Genomic DNA, 24923 nt, shown 5'->3' on the forward strand with positions numbered 1-24923 from the left:
GCAATACATCTTTGCAGAGTGTTATACATGCATGACTATCAAAGCATCTGAGAACTCTGAAACAGGACCATGGCTGCCCAGATGACCGTGTGAATGGCCACACTTGGGGTTTAATGAATGAGGCCAAACCTGACACCTTCTGGCCACTGACATACAAGTGTGGATCAGCAGGGACAAGCTCCCATTGAGAACAAAACACACACACACCTCTCGCAATGTTGCTCTGATTTATTAAGGCCAAGGTGTGCTGACAGACATTGCTTTCAATACACTTCCTTTGCACTGGCCACCCCTTGTTTAAAAAGTGTATTTTTTGGAAAAAGGCACACCCTGAATACAACCAGCTTCGCTTTAAAAACCAAACCACTCACCCACACAGCCGTTTCCTTTAATAATGGGAGTCCTCCAAATCCTCACGCTGCTTCCATGTGCAAAAAGGGCTTGCCATTCATTTGATGGATAAACCGCAGAAACCCAATTACTGACTTAAATACTGAACGTAGTCCATCCACTAACTGTTCAACTTCTTCAGGCGACTGGAAAATATTTACAAAGGCCACTTGGGAGTCTTCTGAGGGAGGAATGGGGATGAATTTTGGGTTAGTGCTTTGGGAGGGTAAAGGTGGGCTCAAGTAGGAGCAGGTCTTGGCTGTGCCTTTACTGCGGGTAAAGCTCCACAAGCATCGCATGGCCCTGGAAAGAGAAAGACAGAGAAGAGGATCAGGCATGGCTTTGTTAAGGAAAGAAGGAGGCCTTCTCCTTTCCCTTCCAGAGCCTGTCTTGGACAGCAAAAAGGGGATTTTAAGGGGTCTGACAAGTAAATTCTCTTCCAGCTGTACTACAAAGCATTGTTTCTTAAACTCTGGACTTTGGACTTTTAACTCCCAGAGTCACAGCAAAGCTGGCTAAGAGAAACTGGGAGCTGAAGTCTGAAAAATCTAAGTCCAAAGAGGGAGAGCCTTTCACGTGGAGGACACAGCAGCTGCCTGAGAGACTATGGGTATCCTTACCTGTCCTCCAGCAGCACATGCTGCCACTAGGCCGTACTGTCCTCCTTCCTTCTTCAGCCTGTGAGCTGCAGTCATAACCAGGCGGCAGCCAGTGGCTCCAAAGGGGTGTCCCAGAGACAGGGACCCACCCCAGTTGTTAAATTTCTCCAGAGGGGGAGCTCCAACCTGCAAATGGGTGGATGGGGAGAAAGTGTTAAGTATGGCCCCTGATTTGAAGAAGTTACTCAATTCCTCCGCCTGCAAATATGGGAAGGAGCAAGTCAGAAGAAAAGACTCTGTGAAAACCACATCCATTGAGAAGACACTTCCAAGGTTAGTGGATTCTGGACTATAAAGATTGCTTGAAGTTCCCCATGACTAGCAAGCACTATGCACTGGGGACAGGACGAAAAACAGGGGCCAATGTCTGCACCAGAGCATTTGTGATTTACATCAGAGGTAGAAGGTAGAGCAAGCAAGATTTACTATAACCTTACCTTAGACTTCCTGCCCATGTAGTTCTGAGCAAACCAATCTGAATCCATTGCCTTCATATTTGCCAAAATTTGCCCCTAAGAGGGACAAGGAAGAGAGAAAATGAACCTATAGAAGCAACTGCGAAGTGAAAGGGCATGATAACGGATGCAACTAGCTAATAAAGAGACAGGCTCCCAAGGGACACTACATTTCGCTCTCCCCATTATTAAATCCATGAATTAAAGTGGCAAGAGGCCATTAGGTGAAAAAGATGGGGAAGAAGACTGAGAGGCACTTGCTAGTTCTAGCTAAGGGTGCAGATTCTGCAGAAAGGTTAAGAGAAAACCTACACAAGAAATGCCACAACCCTGAGCATCAAGCCGGGGGTCCTTGACAGAGTCTGCCAGGGTCACTGGACTAGAAGGGGCCCGTGCAAACATTTAACATTTTCGTACAGTATACATTCGCAGGCAGAATATGGATTTTGCCCATTTGCCTAGAGAACAGGAAGGAGATGCTGTTGTTCCTCTTTCTAGGTTCTATGGGGTGAACTATAACTGAATACAGGTTGAGTCTCCTTTATCTGAAATGCTTGGAACAAGAAGTGTTTTGGATTTTGGAGTTATTCGGAATATCTTTATTTCGGTAATGGTGCATGAAACCAGAGGGTTTGCTCTGTATATTTTAATCTTGTAAGCCGCCTCGATTGCATTTTGTAGTGGTGGGATATAAATAATAATAATAATAGTAATAATAATAATTATTATTATTCTCTTATGTGCGCGTCTTCAGAAGTACTTACTGCAAATGCTTCATGAAACTCAAACACGTCGATGTCGGCCATGGTAAGGCCTGCCCGCTCCAGAACTTTGGGCGTTGCATAGGTTGGCCTGAGAGGGAAAGAAGCCAAGAGGGGCATTCAGACTCTGCAAAGAATACTACTTGAAAGTTGATTCATTTTAGCAAGGGAAGGCCCATGCAAAAGAAACTGCCTGCATCCACCACCATCAAGAGGAAGGGCTTTCTTGCTCTGATTCACCTGGATCTGTGGCTCACCCCCCTCTCACCTGAATGTCTCCTACAGCTACAAAAGATGTCTGTCTTCTTCTATCTGAGCAGAGGTGGCTTCACTGCACACCTCCTTTCCCTGCCTGGGAAGCAACCTCAGCCCAGTGAAGCTACACAATGACTAAGGCTAGTTCTTTAGCCATGACCCTGATCAGACCAGGCCTGGGAAGGGCTAGTCATCCCAAGCCACTGCCAGAGCCCCAAAGCCTGCTAGCTGACAGGCCCTGCCATTTGGGATCACTGTCAACAAACCCACCCCATTTATACCACTATATCAACTTGAACCACACATCCAACCCCTCTTCTGATTCTTGAAGTGAAACAGGGATGAGTCTGGCTAGTCCCTGGATGGGAGACCTGTATGTAAGGCTAGGAAGGAATCCTGCCTGAAGCCCTGAGCTGTAGCTGCTGCTGCTGCCAGTTGGAGAAGATAGTACTGAGTCGGACTGGTCTCCTGCAAGGGTCTGATTCAGATGAGAGGCAGCTTCCTAGGTGCTCACTTACCCGAGAAGGAGCTGGTCCTTAGGGTCTTGAGAGACATAGACAAAATCCCTGAACAAGAGAAGAGAAACGTCAGCCAAAGGGGAATGGGGCAAGGCACACAACACTTTCACAGAGCAGAAGCTGCTTTCTGCTCACCTGAGGTAGGCCTTTGGTTTGTATCCCATTGCCAAAGCCTTCTCTTCGGACATCAGGAGGACTGCAGATGCGCCATCAGTCTGAAAAAGGCAAACTCCATCAGGCAAAGGAGGTGAAGGGGGCTAGCATCGCCACCCCTCCCTCTCCAAAGATAGATGGACACGCTTTCATGGAAGTGGGGAGCGGATGCTACAGTGAACTACTACTTGATGTACATCCAAGGACCTGAATGGAGAGGGGCCTCTCACAACCGCATAATGGATGCAAGCTATAGGAAAACTATGAAGTTAAAGGCTTTCATGGCTGTCATCCATAGTTTTTCGTGGGGTTTTCGGGCTATGAAGCCATGTTCTAGAAGAGTTTCTTCCTGACACTTTGCCAGCAACTGTGGCTGGTATATTCAGAGAAATCAATACTACCAGCCAATGACTGTTTGTCAATGACCTTTGCTAAGACAATGATCCATGCCTGCACAACTGGCATTTCAACTTCCCACATCTGCCACCCGTGTGTTTGTGTGCAACCTTATCTACATTCTCTACCAAGTGAGCCAACACTTCATACATCTGACAAAGTGAGCCACACACAGATTAAAAGAGAGTGCACATAAAATCCAAGTGTCGAGAACTGGATTGCATTTGCTGCTTTCTGGAAGCAAAAGACCAAAGATATTCCAGCAAAGAAGATCCATTTAGTCCGTTATGTTCTTAGGGTTCATCATGCCACATGATACAGCACTTTGTGTTCCGTTCTATGTGAAGCAAATGAAAACATCTTTCAAAAGTCATATTCTGACTGAAATTGATCAGCAAAATCTTGGACCACAGGACTCTAGTCTAGTCTCGTTCCAGAGGGAGGATGACTCTGGGGCAGTTGAATAGCTACAACATTTACTTGTGCAGAAGGAATAAAATGTACATTACCAGGAAAGAAGAATTGGCAGCTGTGACAGTCCCGTAAGGTTTGATAAAAGCAGCCTTCAGTTTACCCATCTGCTCCAGTGAAGATGGACGGACTCCGTTGTCCTTCACAACAGTGTCTCTACCTGCAAGAAGTGAGGAAGTCTGCACCTTAAGCATGGCCATGACTTTACTCCTCCTGGTCACCATTGGGCTGCCCACTCTCTCCCATTCCCTACAGCCTCCTCTCCAATTTATCCCCCCATCCTTTGGATGCTTTTGCCTGCCCTGCCTCTTTCTTGGGTCTCTGTAGTTTGGTCTGTGGCAGCCTGAGACTCCATCAGATCGGTTTGGCAAATGGCAGACACCAACTGCATGGGCAGCCAAATGTTGCTGCGACTCCCATCAGCCCCAAGCAGCCTAGCCAACAGTGAAGGGATGAAAGGGGCTGCAGTCTCCCAGCACCAGGGAGGCCACACATCTTCTTCAGCCCTGTTTGTAAAGGGCCTTTCAGGGCATCAAGGGGGCTTATAACATGTATCACTGAATTCAGGACAGCTCAGAAGTAGATTAATTCAAGTGTGATGAAAGCAACTGCCTTAACCCTGGTATAGCTGCTCTACAACATCTTTGAAGCAACCAAGGCTCCCCAGATGTTGCTGGACTGTAACCTCCATCAGCTAAATATTGGGGACTATGAGAACTTCACCAACATTTGAGGCTTTCAGTTGCCCATCTCAGAACTAAAAAAATAAAGGTTTCAGGTTTGTATATTCACTTTTGGTGGGTATATTTAAAGATTCCTCCCTGGACTTCCACTCTTTAATGTAGTTGACGGCTTCACTGAGTGCCATTCAGGCAGAAATGTCCTCGCACATGGTGCTGGCAGGGAACCCTATGACCCTTCTGTGGGTTCCTCTGCTTTACCTGGCACCTTGAAGGAGATCAAGTCTGCGAGGAGGCCCTCGTCCTGGGCTTTCTTGGCCAGGCTGTGGGACCGGACAGCATACTCATCTTGCTCCAAACGCGAGATGGCAAAGGCAGCTGCCAGCCGGTCTGCCGAATGGCCCATGGTCTCGCTGGTGGAGAATTCAGCCACTGCTGGAAGCTGGGAGAGAGAGAGAGAGACAGAAGGGATGCAGTGAAGATCTGTTCTATTGTGGACTAAGTCAAAGCAGATGTAAAGATTAGTAAATGATTTTGTCTCCACTTCTTAAATAACAATAATAACGCTAACAATAACAATAATAAACAAACTAAGGAAACTAAGAGCAGGGATTTTAAAGACCTGATCGTGTACATAGTCTTAAATAAATATTTTCTCCTTATTCAGTTTTTAGAAATGAATTGGGGAAATAAATACCTTGTCTTAAATATTCTAGAAAATATTCCATAATCCAATTTTTAATTTTTTTCCAGAAAAAAAGGCTTTGAAAAGTCTTTCTCTCTCCCTCTTTAGCTCTCCCCTCCTTTCATGTCTTTTCTGTTCCCTTCTTCTGTGCGCTCCTCCCATCATCAGCTGCCTGCCTACCTTCCTTCCTTCCTTCCATTTCTCCACCTACACCTGGCCAGCCTCCCTCCTCTGGAGCCTGCTCTTCCTTCAGCAACATCTTTTCTGCATCAGCCCATTGGCCTCTACTTCCCTTGCATCCCATGAGTCAGCGTGAAGACGTCAGTCTCCCAAACACCTGAGGTTCTGCATCGCTCACTGCAGCTGGATTGAGGGCTAGTGCCTGTAGCTCGCAACCAGCCCAGGACAGCCTTAATTCCCACCTGCAGTTACACTCCACTTGCATTATCCAATCCCTACTTAGCCAGGAAACACACTGGGTGGCCATGTGAAGCTACACTATCTCAGCCTCAGAGGACGGCAAAGGCAACCCCCCCAACATACCTTGTAAAAAAAACCCAAAACTCCACAACAGATTCACTTCTGCATCCCCCATGAGTCCAAAACAACTAGAAGGCAAACAGTTACTAACTATACACTAGATACTACTGTAGCACAATGTATGATGGTCACTGCTAAACATACAGGTGCACAAAGAAATGGGGCAGAGTGCTGGCATGTGGTGCTTCTTTCCTTTTTACCTCTGGTGCAAAGTAATCTGGACGGATCTTGGCGATCAGGGAGAGCCTCTGAGCCAGGGTCTTGGCCTTTGGGAGCCCCAGCATCATCTTCCGCATCTTCCGGCTGTGCCTGATGGGGACGTCTGACATCAGTTCCACACCGCCAGCGATAACTGCATCCATCTGGCCAGATGCAATGAGACCAATCCCTGCAATAGTGAGAAGGAGGCATAACTTCTTTCCCAGAAGAGCAACATAGCTCCTTCTCCAATGTGTGAAGGTTGGACCTTCTTGCAGCTCTCTTCCACAGCCTATTATTATCCTTATATGCTCACCACCAAAATGGGCCCATCTCTGAGCTGCCCACCACCCCAGCCCACCTCACAGACCTCTTGGCAGAACTTTGCAGGCAGAAGGCTAACAGCTTCATACAGTGAAATCTCAGTGCTAAAAGCAAGAAAGAGCAGCCACACAGGAAGCCCTGAATTCCCTCCCAGGGCATGTCTGCAGCCCACTTCCCCAACTCTTGCATTCAGCCAAAGGGAGGGGTGCACTCAGAATGATCACAGGGTCCTTCTGGAACCCTTTCAATCTTGCATGAGCCACGTATCCCCATTTCTGAAAACTGGTTTCTCTCTCCCTCTTTAGCTCTCCCCTCCTTTCATGTCTTTTCTGTTCCCTTCTTCTGTGCGCTCCTCCCATCATCAGCTGCCTGCCTACCTTCCTTCCTTCCATTTGTTTGTGTTTTGAAGCTTGGGCCCTAAAAGGAATTGGAATGCAAAACCCAATTTCTGCAAGATAAAATTTTTAAACTGAGGTTTTGATATGGTCCCATGCTTCCCACCTCTGCATTAAATCCTTATCTCAAATCCATTTTACACCCTAGCTCAAGGTTTGCTGTGTTACCAACGTCTTGTCCTTCCAACGTTCCCCTTTGAACTGGCTGCACATCTGTATCTTCACTCTCCAACTCTGCCCCCTCCCCCTTCAGCTGCATTGATCCCTTTGCCCCCTGCCCCCTTCTCTTGTTTTCTGGAGTGAAGTGGCAGAAACCCTTTCTAGAACAGCTGACAATTACAAATCATGGCCTATGAGCTGGCACCGACTACTGACAAGGCCTCTCAGAGCGCTACATCATTTCAGGCTTTGGTCTGAAAGCTACCCAGAAGCCTGCTTGCTTTGCATCTGTCTTTAAGTGGGAACTCTTTATGGGGGTGGGATGGTAGTCATCCACCACTTTTGAGGATGCAAGGCAACACCCTGCATTCTGGTGTTCTGCATTCAGCAAACAAGAGAAAAGCTTGTCAGACCCCGCTCACAGCCAAGCCCTCCCTGGCTCCCTATTAGTCAAAGCCATACCCGTTGTCATGGCCTGGTTTGAAGAGATGCAAGCCATGGTGACTGTGTGGGCTGGAGTTTTGTCAGAGAAGCCGGCTCCCAGGGCAGCCTACATAAAAAGAGAAAGCCAACAGAGCTCATTTTCATAAGGTTTCTGGAGATGCAAAGTGATTTATGATGCATGCTTTCATTGTTTTCCCAAAGCTGGTTGGGCTGAAAGACCGAAAATGTGTTCGGAGACCCTTTTTAAACTGTCAGGTACTAAGGCCAAAAAATAAAAATAAAAATGCCCAGCTGCTACTGCTTTGCACCCGTTAAGAGCAGACTTGTGGCTGTCAGATCAACCTGTATTTTACCTGGGGCCATTCATCCAACTGCAGCCCTCTCTGCTCTTCTTCTGAGAGCCAGGATGCTGCCAGCTTAGCATCCTAGATAAAGAAAGTCTAACACCCAGCAGGCAGAGATTCCCTCTCCAGCAAGCTGCCACACTTCTCTCAGCCAGAGAGGGTCCAGACAGCTCTATCTGTGCAGCCATTTCCCATGGTAAGCCCTACTGTGGGAGCCTGAAGGGACGCCTGCTGCAGCCTGAACGCCAGCATTTCCACCTGAGGCTTCACAGCCGAGGCAAGGCAAGGCAAGGCAAGGCAAGGCAAGGCAAGGCAGGGGGCATGGCTTTGTGGGAGGACTTAAGTCTCCACCCCTCCCAACATCTGCTGACCCTGAAGGAGCCTGAATCGCTGGCACCTCACCACCAGCAGCTGCTCCAGGCCTGATTGTGAGGCAGACTGATTCTAGGCTGTTTTGGGGAACATAGACTTGTCATTGGAGGGATTCGAGACAATGTGTAACATCTGTCCATTGGCTGATCTCTCTGGGGAGGGGGTTGATACTGATGTTAAAGGAGCAGTTATTCAAGTAGTGTGGGGCAATGGAAGATATGGCGTTAGCAGGGCAAGAGGCCGTTACAGAGGAAAGCGTGATAGATGTGTGATACCTATTCCACCTTCCACTCGCCCTGCTACCCCAAAAGATCTGGAGAGCCTGCCTAACCAGCTGCCGAACCTCTCTCTGCTCTTATGTAATGCCAGGTCAGTGAAGAATAAGTCCCAAATCATCTACGACTTACTGACAGACCACAATGTTGACCTGGCTTGTATCACGGAGACCTGGCTTGGAGCAGACAGCTCTGTAACCTGGGCTCAGGCCCTTCCGGCCGGCTACTCCATCAATGAGCAGGTGAGGGGAAGCGGGCGGGGAGGGGGGTGGCCACGGTCCATAGAAACAACCTTACCTTAATCAGGATACCTATCTGTGCATTAGACCACATCGAGTGCATTTACCTTAGCTTGAAGACCAGGGAGAGTCTGGGGATTCTGTTGGTTTATCGTCCACCCGGTAACCTAAGAGACTCCCTAGCCGAGCTGACGCAACTAGTCTCAGAGCTGGTGTCAGAGTCGCCTAGGCTGCTAGTCCTGGGTGACCTCAACATCCCCCTCGAGACTGGGTTGACCAACCTTACTGGCGCAGCTCGGGAGTTCATGCTCTCCTGGCTTCTGAGGGAGAGAGGAGGTAGGCCAATCCCACCAGGCCTCCCCAAAGGAACTGAGCCCTTCCTAGAAGGCATCTGGCTCCATCCTGGCTTCTGAGGGAGAGAGTCCCTTCCCCTTTTGTGTCATGTCTTCTTAGATTGTAAGCCTGAGGGCAGGGAACCGTCTAATTAAAAGATTGTATGTACAGTGCTGTGTAAATTTACAGCGCTATATAAATAAAGCTTAATAATAATAATAATAATAATAATAATAATAATAATCCATGACAAACATAGGCCTCTCCCAGATAGTCTCTGAGCCTACACATTGCACAGGTCATGCCCTCAATGTGGTCTTCTGCACGGAACAGACACATCCGTGGGCGGAGATAATTAGTATCTCTGCCTTGTCATGGACGGATCATTTCCTGGCTAAGGTTGGACTGAAGGCCACTATCCCTCTCTCTGGGGGTGGAGGACCGATTAGAATGGTCCACCCTCGAAGGCTGATGGAACCCGTCAGGTTCCAAGAAGCCCTAGAGGGTCTTATGGTTGGCAGTGCTGGCGATTCTGTCGAAACTCTGGTTAATATGTGGAATAACAACTTTACCAGAGTGATTGACATGATCGCTCTCAAGCGTCCTTTCCAACCCGCTCAAAATCGTAACCTTTGGTATACGGAACAAATGAAGCGGGCTGGACAACGACTAGAGTGCCAGTGGCAGAGATCTCAACTCATATCCGATAAGACACTTCATTTGACCTTTCTTAGGTCCTATCAAGTGGCGATAGATGCAGCTAAGAAGTCCTTCAATTCTGCATCTATTGCATCTGCAAAATCTCATCCAGCTGAGCTGTTCAGGGTAGTGAGGAACCTAACCCAACTACCTCCTACCCAGAACCCTTTATTAGATTCTTCTGAAGCCTGCTGTGACGCTTTTAATGATCATTTTGGAGATAAAGTACTGAGGATGTGGACAAGCTTCTTAGTAGTTTGAAAAAGACGACTTGCCCATCCTGGCTGGCCATCCGGGGGGGAGAAAAAATCATGGTGATGCTGAAAAACATAATTAATGCATCCCTCAGGGAGGGCTCCCTGCCTCAAGGAGGCAGTAGTTAGACCACTTTAAAAAAGCCCTCCCTGGACAGAAATAACTACAGACCAGTCTCACTACTACCATTTTTGAGCAAGGTGATCGAGAGAGTAGTTGCCAATCAACTACAAGCAGTCTTGGAGGAAACGGATTTTCTGGATCCATTTCAAACCGGATTCAGGCCGGGATACGGAGTTGAGACTGCCATGGTCGCCTTAGTCGATGATCTCCGTCTGGGCATCGACAGGGGAAGTGTGACCCTGCTGGTGCTGTTGGACCTCTCAGCAGCCTTCGATACCATTGACCACGGTATCCTTCTGGAACGCCTGAGAGAGTTGGGTATTGGAGGCACTGCACTGCAGTGGTTCCGGTCCTACCTCTCGGGGAGGTTCCAGATGGTGTCGCTTGGGGACAGTTGTTCGTCCAAGAGGGAGCTCAAATCGGGCGTCCCTCAAGGAGCGATTCTGTCCCCAATGCTGTTCAATATTTACATGAAGCCGCTGGGTGAGATCATCCGGAGACATGGAGCGGAGTGTTATCAGTACGCTGATGACACCCAAATATATTTCTCTATGTCTCAGACTGAAGCAGTGACAAAGGATAGCATCTCTCCTCTGAATGCCTGTCTTGGGGTGGTAATGGACTAGATGAGGGAAAACTGACTCAAGCTGAATCCAGGTAAGACGGAGGTACTCGCTATAGGAACCTCGAATCCAGGAATGGAGTTGTGTCAGCCAGTTCTGGATGGGGTCACACTTCCCCTGAAGGATTCTGTTCGCAGTTTGGGGGTGCTCCTTGACTCGTCACTCCAACTGACAGCTCAGGTGGATGTGACAGTCAGGAGTGCCTGCTATCAGCTTCGTCTGATATGCCAACTGCGCCCCTTCCTGGATCCGAGGGACGTGGAAACAGTAGTACATGTACTGGTAACCTCTCGATTGGACTTCTGTAATGCGCTCTGCTTGGGGGTACCCTTCTGCCAAGTTCGGAAACTTCAGCTGGTACAAAATATGGCAGCCAGATTGATCACGGGAACTTCTAGGAATGACCATATAACACCGGTCTTGAAGTCCCTGCACTGGCTGCCTATTAGTTTCCGGGCAAAGTACAAGGTGTTGGTGATTACCTTTAAAGCCCTACATGGCTTGGGCCCAGAGTACTTGAGGGAACGCCTTCTTCCCTATTGTCCATCGTCCCGCACACTAAGGTCCTCTGGAAGAAATCTACTACAGCCAAAAAAATCTAGGTTAACATCAGTTTCCCAGAGGGCCTTCTCTACTACTGCTCCTAAACTATGGAACGACCGGCCAGAGGAGATCCGTCACATTCCCACTCTGACAGCTTTTAAGAAAGCACTCAAGACGGATCTCTTCTGACAGCCTTTCCAACTTAGTTACCCTCCCCAGATATAGAGATATTTGTCCCCTCATCTGCCTATTCTTCCCCGCCTATGTTTCTGCCTTTTTTAAAATGCTTTTAATGTTTTTATACTATTATTGTTTAATTCTGTTTTAGTACTGGGAATGGGGGGGGGGCGCGTAGGTCTAGGGTTTGATTTTTAACTCTATTGTAATTGATGTATTTTATTGTTGTAACCCGCCCGGATTCTTCGTGATTGGGCGGGCTATAAATAAATTATTATTATTATTATTATTACTCTCTTCTGAGAAGAATGCAGCTTTTAGCCTCAGAGTCAGAGGCATCCACGCGGGTGAAAGGCAATAAGTATTTTGAACAGCAGAAGAGCAACCTCCAGAGTTGCTGCAATGTTGACCACAAGGGAAAAACCACCCTCAAGAGGAAAGCCATCTCCTTCCAGCAAGACCAGTGGGGCTAGGATGCGCTCCTTCACCAAACATCCTCGGTAACACAGGATTTGGGATGCTGCTAATGACAAATACACATGGAGCTCAAAGCATGCCTTCTTTGAATTGGGGTTGCTACTTTCTAGCCCCTTCTGCTCTGTCGAAAACTCCCCTCCAGTAGCTGACAAACCCCATGGGCGCACTGTCACAGCCACTGAAACAACGGGGGGGGGGGGGGGGAGGAGGTGGGCAGCCAAGCAATGGGAACGGCTTCTCTTCCCAGCTGCAGTTCTCTAAAAGTGAAGAGAAGGGGAATGACCGTCTCACTCCACTCGCCTCCAGTGGGTAGGGGAAGCTGTCCCCACTCCTCAGTCACCTCCCCAGTTACTCATCGCAGGACCCCGTAGCGCTTGGCAGCTGCGGCATCTCAGCCGTGGCCTAACCTTTTTTACAGGATTCAAAGCCATGACCCTGTCAGTCTGGATCAGCATGCAAAGGGATCTTGTAGCACCTTTGAGACCAACTAAGAGAAAGAAAGAAGTTGGTAGCATAAACCTCTGTGACCTAAGTCTGTAAAAGCTCATGCCACCCACTTCTTTGTCTTCTTAGTCTCAAAAGAGCTACACAACCCCTTTATTTTTACAGCAGTTATTTACTATCCATCTGAGGGGGAAATAATTTTAACTATAATCCCCCCTCCCAAATTATCTATTCATTCATTCTGTCTCAAAAGCTCTCAGAGGAGCTTACAGATGGTTAATTAGACATTTCCCTGCCCTCAGCCTTACAATCTAAAATGTATTTAAAGAGAGCCCAAACAGGGAACTTCAACACATGCTGGGAAATATCTGGACCGAGGGCTTCATGGATGCCGATCTCTCTTTGGAAAAAAAGAGTTACACAAGTGGCTGACAGTGACCACTGAATGGAAAATATGACGCAGCTTTGGCATTGCCTGCTGAAGGCCCCCATGCTCAACCCTTGGCTGCTGGGGAAAACCAAGCTCTCCTTGCAAGCTTAGAGCACTGTTGCTAAGCAGAGGGCGCATAGTGTGCTGGACAGATGGACTGGACAGTCTGGCCCCTGGAAACGGCCTCTGAGTGACACAGCAGGAACGGCCTGAATAACAGATCCCTGGATACACACTGTAAGCCACAGAGCGACACACCTCCGCTGACACACTGCCAGCTGGGCCAAAGTTCAGGACAGGAGCTGGGAGCTACCAGTAAGCACAGGCTTGCTCAACCTGCAAGGAAGGCAAGAAGCCTGAAGCATATTAGTGCAGTGTCTTAACAATTGCAGTAGCGTGCATATATATATATATATATATATATATATATATATATGCGCAGCCCCAGGGGCTTTGCTGATGGAAATCCACACACATTTTCTTGGCCAGAGAGAGGCAAAGAAAAGGATTGTGAGAACCTTTACCCTGTGTCAGTGGACACTGACAAGTTCCACCACTCAGTGTATGTTGTCACCAGCAAATGTTCCCATAAACCTGGAGCAGAACCCAGTTGACTTGTTCAAAGTTCATGGATGGGGCTCTCCTTCAATCCAGGAGAGAACAAACATGTTGATAGACACTTTGGATGTGGGTGTTTTTTCTGGAAAAAACTGGACCCTAAAAGACTTGACAAATAGAAATTTGGCCTTGAGAGATTTTCTCCTGGTCACCTCTATGGTCTGTATGCCCAAGGAGGGCTGTTGGTGGACCAATTCCTGCACCTTTATGCTCTTCCTAATCAAGAGTGCTGCCTGGGCTTTGGTATTCAGCGTATGTAAACCAAGTACTGTACAGTTGCCCCTTGTTTCTTGCGGACTTGAGGTCCGCGGACTTAGATACTCACGAAGGGGCGACCTCTGTTATTTTTAATGGGGTGTGCCCCCATTGGCACAAGCCCCATTCAAGCCCTATGGGGCTTGAATACATGCAAGTCTCTGTTTTTGGGTGCGCATGTGTCCAGAATGGATCCCACGCGAAAATAGAAGGCCAACCGTACTCATCTTCCCAGCCCAGAGGATGTGCTTAAGGCTGCCTCTCCTTACTTTCTGTTGCAATCTGATGGGCAAGGCCTTTATACACTTCCCCTACCCTCAGCACTCGTGTGCCACCAGAACTGCCTGCATTTCTGCAGTATCACAGCTTGGCACAAGGGCTCCTTCATTTCATAGAATCAGAGTTGGAAGTGACTGCAAGGGCCATCCAGTCCAACCCCATTCTGCCATGCAGGAAATCTAAATCAAAGCATCCCTATTGACAGATGGCCATCCAGCCTCTGTTTAAAGACCTCCAAGGAGGGAGACTCCACTACACTCCGAGGAAAGAGTGTGTTCCATTGTTGAAGAGCCCTTACTGTTAGGAAGTTCCTCCTAATGTTGAGCTGGAATCTCTTTTCCTGGAGCTTGCATCCATTGTTCCGGGTTCTAGTCTCTGGAGCAGCAGAAAACAAGCCCGCTCCCTCCTCAATATGACACCCCTTCAAGTATTTAAACAGGGCTATCATACTTCATCTTGTCTGCGCTGGCCTCATCATGATGGACCATGCCACAACATGCAACCAGCATTCCAGCAACCACAAAGAGATACCCAGCTCTAGTTCTCCATATATTACCATGCAAGCTGTGCTTGAAGAAGTTCCCCTCTTGCACTCTCTCAGTCTCACCCTCTCATTCATGGACACACCATGCCCAGGGCTTCTTTCAAACACTTCACATACCTCTCTGGCAACATTGCTGGTCTTCACCTCCTGGATCACAGTGCCAAACACAATGTACTCTACAGCCTCCTTTGGCACATCAGTCCGATTCATCAAGCCTCTGATAGAAAAGGACAAAATAACTTCACTGCCAAAGCAGGAGCGTCACTGGGCACTCACTTCCACAAGAGCTGTTTGTTTGTTTATTGCTGAAGGACAAAGTTAATCCAGGAGCTTTGAAAATAAAAAGCCTTTTCCTGATGCCATGACAACAAGTGCACCACTTTCCTCACCAGGCCAAGCTCCAGGGAGGGATCTGAAAGTTGTTCTGGTTACTTCATCCCAAGAGATCTGGTGGCATAAACTGCCTAAAGGCACTGGAAGCTGGAAGAGGTTTCCCCCCTTGGCAGTGAGAGAGTTGTAAATAGCTAGTGAAAAGACACTGGGAGTTTGATTGCCCCTTGGACCTCTGTTCAAGTCTAGGATTCACAAATATCAGATGAGGTTCAAAATCCTCTTCCTGAGAAAGTAAAAGGGGCCATTTTGGAACTGGGAAAACATTGCTAGAACAATATTTCATAGTTTTTAACCCATAGATACTGTAGGTCCTCTGTATCTGTTGGGATTTGGTTCTAGGAATCCCTGTGGATACTAAAATCTGTGGATGATGATGATGATTTTATTCACTTATATCCTACCTTTCTCCCATTACAGGGACTCATGGTGGTGATGTTCAAGTCTTATTATATACAGTGGGGTAGTAAAATGGTGTCCCCTATATCAATCCATAGGGAGAGGCGGGAAATATAAATAAACATTATTATTATTATTATTATTATTATTATTATTATTATTATTAAAATGACAAAATAAAAGTTTGCCTTTTGGAATTTGTATTTTTAAGTATTTTCAAGCCATGGATGGTTGAATCTGTGGATGCAGAATACATGGATATGGAGAGCTTTACACAAATGCAAAGTGAGGTGGAAAACACATCCCTTCTACGGGAAGATTGTGCACTATTAGAATAGCCTTTCATGAATTTCACTACTGCTGTCACCATCCTTGTAGGGCAGAAAATAGGAAAGTTGCAACAGCATTGGCTTCCTGTAAGTAAGGAGCATCTTCAATTAGTAGCTCAAATGATCCTGAGGCATCTATCTGCACCTTTACTTCGTATTCAGTCATATGTTAATAGTTACTTCTTTTTTTTAACAGAAGTCCTTCCCAACATTGGGGTGAAGCAGACGGTGCAAAAGGTTCACACTGGGAGTGTGTTGCCACCGTTTGCCTTAGGATTGTGTAAGCCACATGCGCCCAGCCTCAATCCGAGCTGCCACCACAGTCCTGAACCAGGCACCAAAAAGCAGTAAAACACCACTTCTTTTTGGGCCAGTTCTTTGGCAAACAGCAGCACCCCGGGCGGCTTCCGACTGTGTTTGGGGCAGGTGTCATCTGAACGCCATGCCTCCAACACAGCCTGACAGCAGCCCCTTTGTGCCATCTGTTTGAGGCCTGTGTTTATTTTGCAATTGCCTCCATATTTTGGGCCAAGTACTGAAGAGGCCACAGGGATCACATGCAATGACTGTGCGTATAACAGACAACCCAAAAAGGTTGTGTTTAGGAAAGACAGACAGAGCTTGACAGAGAGGAAGGCTTCTGCAGATACAGACTCACAAATGGGGGAAGAAGAAGGGGACACTGGACTCTCCCTCAGTCACTCTGCCTAAACAAAGCCACACTCAGCTGTGAACTCCACCAACATCCATTCATTGGCTACTTACTTCAGTGCTGCTCTGGACAGGTCATGTGGCATCAAGTCTGAATATCTGACAATTAGAAAGAAATGTATATGCAAATATTAATACCTTGATAATGTTTTGGTTGTTTTAGTCACTGTGAGCTGAAGAGAATGGAAAAATAAATTAACACTAGGTTTTGCAAATAGCTTTCTGCCAACCACAGGTGCTTCCTAGAAAAAGAGTCCTCCTCAACCTTAGGAAGTACTTCCTGAGGGCAAGAGTTGTTTGACAGTGAAAGATGCTCCTGCCTCGGAGACTGATGGAGTCTCCTTCTTTGGAGGATTTTAAGGAGAGGCTGGATGGCCATCCATTGGCAGGGCTTTGGCGATGTATTCCTGCATGGCAGAATGGGGTTTGACTGTATGGTCCTTGTGGTCTCTTCCAACCCTAGGATTCTTTGTTTCTAGGCGGCATATGAGTGGTCATGCTAAGCAAGGACACAATACTTACGAGGTTCCCGACTGCAGAAATGGGATGCGAACTCCATCCACCACCACAATATTCTTCACCCCATTTTTAGCTAAGGTTTTCTTACTCTTGGGCTGAGCTGCAGGAAAAGCACAAGAAAAATTACTGTACAACAACTGAAAAACAAAACTTAGCTTCTTTAAAATAAATCTCTTATTAGAAAACAAAGTCTCTCCTAGTTTAAAACTACAGTCATCCCTCCATCTTTGCGGCTTTGATTATTCACGGATTTCATCAACATGTTCTCTCTAGGACTGTCTAGGTCCTCCAGTGCAACTCTGTGGTCAACTTTAACTAAAAGTTGCACTGAAAAACCATTTGTAGCTACTCCAGTGCCATTCTATGGTCAGTGTCTGTTGGACATTGACCACAGAGTTGCCCTGGAGGAACTAGAGATTCCTAGAGAGGTGTCCTCTCAGGTAAAAACAGTGTTTTTGTTATTTGTGGGTTTTCCATATTCACGGGGGTCTTGTTCCCCTAACCCCAGCGAATATGGAGGGACAACTGTAATTGTTGGATGTAAAAAGGATCTTCTGTTTAGAGCTGCTTTATTTTTACTTTTTAAAGTACGATAGTCCAGATTTAATTTAAAGCTGAGAAGAAAGCCTAGTCATACGTTTTTAAAATCAGTGGGCTTTCGTTCCAAGTTAGTCTGACACATCAAGGATTAGTTTGTCCTGTTTAATCACTTGAAGACAACAACAGTTTGAAAAACAGTCACCAGAAAACCAACCATTATCTGGCTTGGGTCGCCCTCAGCCCACAAAGAGACGGCTCCGCCAGAATCTCTCTCTCAGACACATTTCTGGGACACTTTTGAAGTTCCCACAGATTTCTTCAAGTGTGTAAATCAACTAATGATGCATTTATAGCTACAACAATGTATCCCCTTCCAACAAAAAAGGCATTTCACATCTTTATTTATGTAGTATTACAAACACAACTGCAATCTATCAGCGTAGTAACATAACTTCCTTTAGTCATGCTTGCGCTTTACCTGCTGCATGCAGCCGGGGAGAGCAGCTGAGGAACCTCACCACTGAAACACAAGAAAAGACAGAAAAACATCCAGGTGTAAAAACCAAGAACAACTTTTCCTCAGCCACAAATTGTCACATGAGAAGCAATGCAAAGGCGACAAGGTTCTGCAAACACATACAAATGTAGTTAGTTTTAAGAAACTGAATTACGCTTCAAGCCAACTGGCAAGCTTAGCTCTGTTCAGTAATATACGCTGCTTTTCCACAGTGGGTTGTATCCAAAGTACTTAACAATAAAACAATTAAATATACAACCCAACAAATTCAAATACAACAAAATTAAGATGTATGCCAGTGTGTAACAAAGAAGCCGCGCTTACGCAATCTGGCAGCCCATGGCGAGAGAGCAGGAAGGGTTTTGACAGCACAGCTCAGCATGGACATCATTTTGAAACCTGAGATAGGAGAGAAGGATTAGAAAGTCACGCTCCTAGGCTGGAGGACTTGCTGGCGGTGTAACTGGTCGGCATCCAGCCCAGGTCACAGGTCCAGCCCCATCTGGTCAAGGCCATAACTCCACCGTTTGGCTCCCAAAACCACCGCCAAGTGTTTAGCAGAGCCAAGCGGGCAGAGAGCACCAACCCCACTCAGAAATGATGCTGTAATTCGCTTTTCACAGCTGAGTGGAAGAAAACAGACACAATCACTGTTCTTAATCTGATAACTCCAGTAAGACAAAGACACTACGGCGCAACCTTACCAACACAGTTCTAGCTCCAATTTCAACATTTTGCTTTAAGGCTGTGCTGTAATTTTTTACTTTAAGGCTCTGCCCAGTTGTAATATCCCCTGCACAATGTTGTTTCTGCTTTGACTGGACATCACTCACGTGCTTAACTCATGACAACAAAGTCTTGAACCTACTCCAGGATACAAACCCAGCTTTATTCAAGGGCAACAGATCAACAAAAGTGCTGTGGGTTAGTAAGCCCACTGTCCTGCCCCTTGCCTCTAAAAGGCCCTCAATTTCTCTGCCCTTCCCTGACTCCAAGCACCATCAGGCGACAGCTAGTATTATAAACTGCTGGTGAGCCTTTCAGGTGCATAACATTTGTTACCTGGCAGCTCACCATAGTGCCTCTGTAGAAAGCATACGCTTAACTGGTTATGGTCCTATCTTTGCCAGAGCTAAGAGTACTTGACTGTCTTTTGCCCAACTGAGCCACTTCAGAGGGAAAGAAGAACCACTTTGTCTGTGCCCCACTGAGTCCCTTCCTTTTGAACCCAAACCCTCCAAGAGGCTCTGAAATGACATAGTCTTCTGAAGCTGGATCCCAGCTCACACTCTGTAACCCCTCCTGGCCTACTCATAAAGTTTGGCTCCTTTGGAAAGCAACTGACCCTCAGCATTACAATACCTGCTATGAACGGAGAAGACCCCAAATTTAAGCCCTGGCAAAGCCAGGTAGGGCAAAGCCTGAAAGTTTCCCCGAAACTCAGGAGCATCAGTGCTGCAAACTATCCAGAGCCAGATAGATAAAGAGCCTGTCTTGACTCTCCCAAGCCATGCCTTGTGCTGCAAAATTGGTAGATGTGCTTTGTTCTGTATCTCACCCTAAACTATGAGGAAGGACCAACTGCAATCAAGGCAAGAGAAATAATCCACAAATACAGTACATGGTGCCCTTTGTCTGGTTAGGTTCAAACCCAGAGTCTTCTCCAGGTATTGTAATGTTGAGCATCAGTTGTTTTCCTATGGAGCCAACGTTTATGATTAGTTCAGGTGGGATTACAAAGCATGAGCTGAGATCCAGCTTCAGATAATTATGTCGCTTCAGAACCACTTAATGGGTTTGGGTTTAGATAGAATCTTATACAAAGGGCCACAAGGGCTAGCCAGTTCAACCCCCTGCAATGCAGGAATACACAACTGAAGCGTCCAAGAGAAATGGCCATCCAACATTCATTTAAAGACCTTCAAAAATGGAGAGTCCACCACCTTCTGAGGCAGCCCATACCCCTCATGACTTTTAAACTGTATACGTACTCTAATGAGTGTGTTTTAATGGTTGTATAGTATTGTATTTTAACTGCATTTATGTGTTTTTAATTGTATTTTAATATGCCCTGAGCTGAGATGAAGCCATTTCCATGTCAATGGCTGTGTTGGCCTGTTGCTGAATGGCGAGCCCTCAGGGTGGGAGGATTTGTGTCTAGGCACTGCCATTCAAAAACAGATTCACATGTCAATCACTCCTCCCAAGCCAGGGTCACATCCTATATACTGTACATATACACCGCTCTGTCTTCCATGCCAGGCTTCTCTGAAGAGGCCAGCCACAGATGCTGGCGAAAGGTCAGGAACAAACTCTTCCCGAACATGCCAGACAGCCCCCAAACCCACAGAAGACTCTCCTCAGAGCAGTCATGGCCAGAGGAAGCTAAGCTCCATGCCCTCCTCCTTTGCACCAGGATGATAGGGGCTGTGCAAACACCGACCCTGAAGGGCTGGCCTGCAGCAGCCCCCAGAGTTTCCAGACGGGGGCTGCGGCAAGCGCCTGCCCTGGCCCCAACCTGGCCTTTCCAAGGCGCAAAAGGAGCCCCTATGATTATGGCTTTACGGCGCTGCGCCATCTGGAGGCATCGAGGCTCATAGAGGCCAGGGTTCGAATCCCCTTTGTTCAGCTGGGGAAACCTGCCGGGTGACTTGGGGGGTGTCACACTCTCTCAGCCTCGGAGGAAGGCAGTGGCAAACCCTGCCCGGTGCTTCCCAATACTACAGATGCCAGGGTCGTGTGGCGTGGAGCCAGGGCAGCGAGGGAGCATCTCTGCTGGGGGGAATAAGGCGGTTTGAGGCCACAAAGGGATCTGGGAGTCCAAGTGGAGCCCAAGTTGAACAGGAGTCAACAGCGCCATGCGGCAGCTAACGAGGCCAATGCCATTCTAGGCTGCATCAACAGGAGTACAGCCTCTAGCTCAAGGCAAGCCATAGCGCCGCTCTCTTCTGCTCCTCACCCGGAACCAGAACCCTGAGTCCAAAAGGGGCATGGAGGAACCGGGGCCCTGTGTCCAGAGGAGGGCAACTCTTCTCATCATCGCCATCGCCATCGCCATCATTGTAACACCACCCAGGACAGGCTCAAAGCGAGGCCAGCCCCGGCCCCAGGGAAGCCCTCCTGGGAAACCCAGGGCCCAAGCACTGCCTCCGAGGGGACCCTCCGCAAGGCCTTTCACCCTGCTCTCTCCAGAGAGCGCCAGGCTACAGGCCCCAGGGCTCTGCGCTGCGGGAATGACGCGGCTCGAGGCCCAAGTGCTGGCCCCCCACGGAACCCTGGGATTTGTAGTTTCGCAGGGCCTTGGGCCCTCTCTGGCCAAGCCCCCCTTTGGGCCAGCATCCGGGCCCCGCGGCCCTCTTTACCGCTTCCGGGCCTCCTCGCCGCTCCTTCGCCGCTTCTCTAGTCTCTCTCTCTCTCCCCGCTCCGAGGGCCAGCCAGCCACGCCCACAAGCGCGCCCTCGCCTCAACAAGGACCCAAGGCCCTCTCAGAGCCGCGAGCGGACTTTATAGCTGTCTAAGTAGCGCCTGACACACAACTGACCTCTTCCCCTTGAGGACGTCTTAAAGCGGAGTCCTCTGGAGGCGGAGAGAAAAGAAGAGACGAAACAGGCGACGGTAGCGGCGTCAGTGCGGAGGAGGGTTCCCAGGCGATGGGCTTTTCATTCAGGCATATCCGAAGACAGCCCGATACGAGGCCCAAGCGACGTGACCGCTAAAGGCCCCCTTCCCGGCCAGGCCTCCTTGGCTCCTCCTCCTCCTGCTGCTCTCAGTCCCCTCTGGTCGGCCAAGATGGCGGCTGCGGTCAGGGCCATCGGGAGCTGGGCGCGCCTCGCCAACGCCGCCAAGTTCGGCCCGCCCCGGGGCAGGCGCCTCCGGATCCTCCTCAACGGTGAGAGAGAGAGAGAGAGAGGGAAAGGGACCCGGGGAGCGAAGGAAGGAAGGATTCGCGGTGGAGTTAGGGGCACAGGACCCCGGGAAAGTGGCAGAACCGGAAATAACCAAGACGCGGCGTCTTTACCTGAGAGGAGCCCTCTCTAGGAACCTGCAGGTCCTCCAGGGCAACTCTGTGGTCAGCATCTGCCGGGCATTGGCCACAGAACCGCCCTGCAGGGGCTACAAAGGCCCCTCTGGCGATGCCTAGGTCTTTGGGGGCAACGTTTAGTTAAAGCCGACCATAGAGTTGCCCCGGAGGACCTAGAGATTCCTAGAGGGACTGCTCCATTAGGTGTCTGTAGCTCCTCCAGGGCAACTCTATGGTCACCTTTATTCAAAAGTTGCCCTGGAGGAGCTACAGATGCCTAATGGAGCGGTCCCTCTAGGAATCTCTAGGTCCTCCGGGGCAACTCTGTGGTCAGCATCTGCCAGAGACTGGCCATAGAATTGCACTGGAGGAGCTGTAGATGCCTAGGGAGTGTCCTCTCTAGGGATCTCTAGGTCTTTCAGTCCAACCTTGGGTTAAAGTTGACCATAGAGTTGCCTGGAGGACCTAGAGTTTCTTAGGAAAAGCATTTTAATGACTGAATAACCGAATCTGCAAAAGCCAAAGCCGCAGATGCGGAGGGCGAGTGTGTGTCGGTCGGAGGATAAGCTGCAGGGCTTTTGGGACCCGCTTCTCGCCGGTGTTTGCGCAGCCTGCGAAGGGGTTCCCCCAGAAGGCCATGCAGCCTGGCCCCTGAGCTTAGGGAGCCAAGGAAGGAGCCTTCGCAGCCGGGTCCTGCCTTGCAGAGATACAGCCGCCCCTCCGTCTCCAGGGTCCCTTCTCCGCGGATTCGGACATCCCCGGCTCAGAAGCGTTCCAGTTATACATAGATCCCAATAAGCAAGCCTTGGGTTTTGTCCTTTTGCGGAAGGGTGACCGCTTTACTCAGCCGTTGTGTGTCATGCAGCACACGCGCCTATTTTGGGATCCACTGAGGGCTTTGGAACCAAACCAAAACAACAGCCAAAAAAAGAGCAGGGCCTGATTCTTGCTACCTTTTAAACCAGATTGCAAATTGGTTTGAAGTGGTTCCAATGACCCTGGTTCCCACTTGAGGTGATTCACTGAAGCAATTCGGAGAGGGGGGCCACATGCCAGACCCATTGAACCCACATCTTTTTGCTGCTGATGTTTTCCATGTCTTATTGGGTAAATCTGTTCTGCGCAAGTGTGAACCAGATGCAGATTAGAATCAATTTAAATTTGCCCTTCAGACGGCTGAAACAGCTCCATATTCAGTTGATTCATTCGTGAAAGTTAACCACAAGTGGGTTATTTTACAGGGGCAAAATGCAATTGGGGCAAATGTAGTGGGAACCACGCTCCGCTGTCAAATCGATCCATCGCTTTTTGTAAGTGGGAATGAGGCCTACAAAATGGTTCTGAGCCCTCCCAGGAAGCCAAGAAGACCAAGCCATACTTTGGCCTTATCAGGAGAGGCACAACTCATTGGAAAGGACAATAATGCTGGGAAATCTGGAGGGAAGTGGAAAGGCCGTATGCCAGACAGATGGACTCAGCCAGGGAGGAGAGGGGCCTGAGTCTGCAGGGGAGAGAAGAACAGGGAGCCTTGGAGGCGCCTCATCCACAGCAAGGCCATGAGCAAGCGCCAAGTCGAGGGCAGCTAACACAACAACAACTGCTCCGTCCTTGTAAGCCGCCTCGATTGCGTTTTGTAGAGAGGCGGGATAGAAATAAATATTATTATTATTATTATTATTATTACTACTACTACTACTACTAAATGGAATCCTTGGGTTTACTGTAGGTCCACAGTGGTCCCTCAACATTTGTTGTGCTTAGGAGTGAAGGACCTCCGTCAATGGGGAAAAAACACAAAAACACACCTCTCTAGGAATCTCCAGGTCCTCCAGTGCAATTCTGTGGTCAACATCTGCCACAAGTTGCGTCATAGAATCATGCTGGAGGACCCACAGATGCCTAGAGAAGTGTTTCCTCTAGGAACTTCTGTGTCCTCCAGCACAGCTCTATGGTCAACCTCCGGCAGAGTTACGATGGAGGACCTAGAGATTCCTAGAGAGAACAACATTAATCAAAACCGCAAATAAAGCCACAAAAGCCAAAGCCGCAAATTAGAGGGCCGACTGTGTACGGTTTTTAGCTTTTCTATAGGGTGAAGCCGTGGCAGTTAGAAATGGGTGTCAGACTGCATCTACACTGTGGGGATAATGCGGTTAAACACCATTTTAAGAGCTATAGCTCCATCCTGCGTGGAATCCTGGGATTTACTGTAGTTTTGCAAGGTCTTCAACCTTCTCTGCCCAAAGAGTGCTGGTGCTCTCTGAGAAACTACGTTTCCCTGGGTTCTGTAGTATGGAGTCACGCCAGTTAAAAGAGTGTTAAACTGTATTAATTCTGCAGTGCAGATGCTCCTCAAGAGGTGGGTTGGCCAGCCATCCAGAATATTTTAAAAGATGTGAAGTCAAAGGCTTTCATGGCCGGCGTCCATAGTTTTTTATGGGTTTTTTGGGCAATTTGGCCGTGTTCTGGAAGCGTTTATTCCTGATGTTTCGCCAGCATCTGTGGCTGGCATCTTCAGAGAATGCTGCCATGGAAGAGAGTGGTGTGTGTGTGTGTATACACACACACACACACACACACACACACACACCGTGGAGGAGTGATTTCCATGTTAATCTGTGTATTGCTCTACTGTTGGTGGAAAGGCCTCCAGGTGGAGGATATGCAAGGAGGATTTGTCTGCTTAGTTAGAGGTCCATTGTCTGCTGGGAAAAACCCTGATCCTGAGTGGTTTTCTTTTGCATTTGCTGGATCTCAATTTTGGTGGTTTTCAGGATTGGTAGCCAAACTTTGTTTCCTTTCAGTTTTTCTTCTTTCCTGTTGAAGTTGTCCAGGTGTTTGTGGATTTCAGTGGCTATAGAAAAGCTAAGAACCATCCACAGTTGGCTGTCCACATTTGTGGCTTCGACTTTTGCGGCTGTGCATTCTGACCACATAGTTGTTGGTATGGTCCAGAATTGCAGTGTTTTCAAATGGCATTTTAT

General features: G+C 48.2%; 2 protein-coding genes across 4 annotated transcripts in view; one reads left to right on the top strand and one right to left on the bottom strand.

Annotated features, from left to right (window-relative positions):
• Positions 1-213: 213 nt before the first annotated feature.
• On the bottom strand, positions 214-21358 carry LOC149310295 (trifunctional enzyme subunit beta, mitochondrial-like). Of its 3 annotated transcripts, none has more exons than XM_089528647.1 (16): positions 21281-21357; positions 18243-18317; positions 17880-17921; positions 16865-16961; positions 16397-16441; positions 14631-14730; positions 7502-7589; positions 6164-6351; positions 5000-5180; positions 4097-4218; positions 3174-3253; positions 3039-3086; positions 2269-2356; positions 1487-1561; positions 1011-1175; positions 214-693 (listed from the first exon to the last, which is right to left on the bottom strand). In XM_089528647.1, exons 2-16 carry the CDS (start codon positions 18307-18309, stop codon positions 658-660), a joined length of 1422 nt encoding a protein of 473 aa, XP_089384773.1. In that variant the 5' UTR covers positions 18310-18317; positions 21281-21357; the 3' UTR covers positions 214-657. The 3 variants fall into 3 exon arrangements, with proteins under 3 accessions (XP_089384773.1, XP_089384775.1, XP_089384774.1); XM_089528649.1 differs by lacking the exon at positions 21281-21357 and adding an exon at positions 20878-20948; XM_089528648.1 differs by lacking the exon at positions 1487-1561 and having other exon boundaries at positions 21281-21358.
• A 311-nt stretch (positions 21359-21669) lies between these two features.
• LOC149310296 (trifunctional enzyme subunit alpha, mitochondrial-like) overlaps positions 21670-24923 on the top strand; it is a 44213-nt gene continuing 40959 nt past the window's right edge. Inside the window, exon 1 of the mRNA XM_089528646.1 lies at positions 21670-21807. Within this exon, the coding sequence (XP_089384772.1) occupies positions 21708-21807 (100 nt within the window). The 5' untranslated portion in view covers positions 21670-21707. The remainder of the gene's footprint in view (positions 21808-24923) is intronic.

The sequence above is a fragment of the Sceloporus occidentalis genome, unplaced genomic scaffold (genome assembly GCF_023333645.1).
Source record: "Sceloporus occidentalis isolate IW3139 unplaced genomic scaffold, rSceOcc1.0.p SCAF_6, whole genome shotgun sequence".
NCBI classification, from domain to species: Eukaryota; Metazoa; Chordata; class Lepidosauria; order Squamata; family Phrynosomatidae; genus Sceloporus; species Sceloporus occidentalis.

Bases quoted from the DNA above. Each gene is read 5' to 3' on its own strand.
- LOC149310295 (XM_089528647.1), bottom strand. From the start codon at position 18,309: ATGATGTCCATGCTGAGCTGTGCTGTCAAAACCCTTCCTGCTCTCTCG. The intron at 1,562-2,268 runs GTAAGTACTTCT...TGTCCCTCTTAG, and splicing joins AGTTTCATGAAGCATTTGCA to GGGCAAATTTTGGCAAATAT. The intron at 694-1,010 runs GTAAGGATACCC...TTCTCTTTCCAG, and splicing joins CATGTGCTGCTGGAGGACAG to GGCCATGCGATGCTTGTGGA.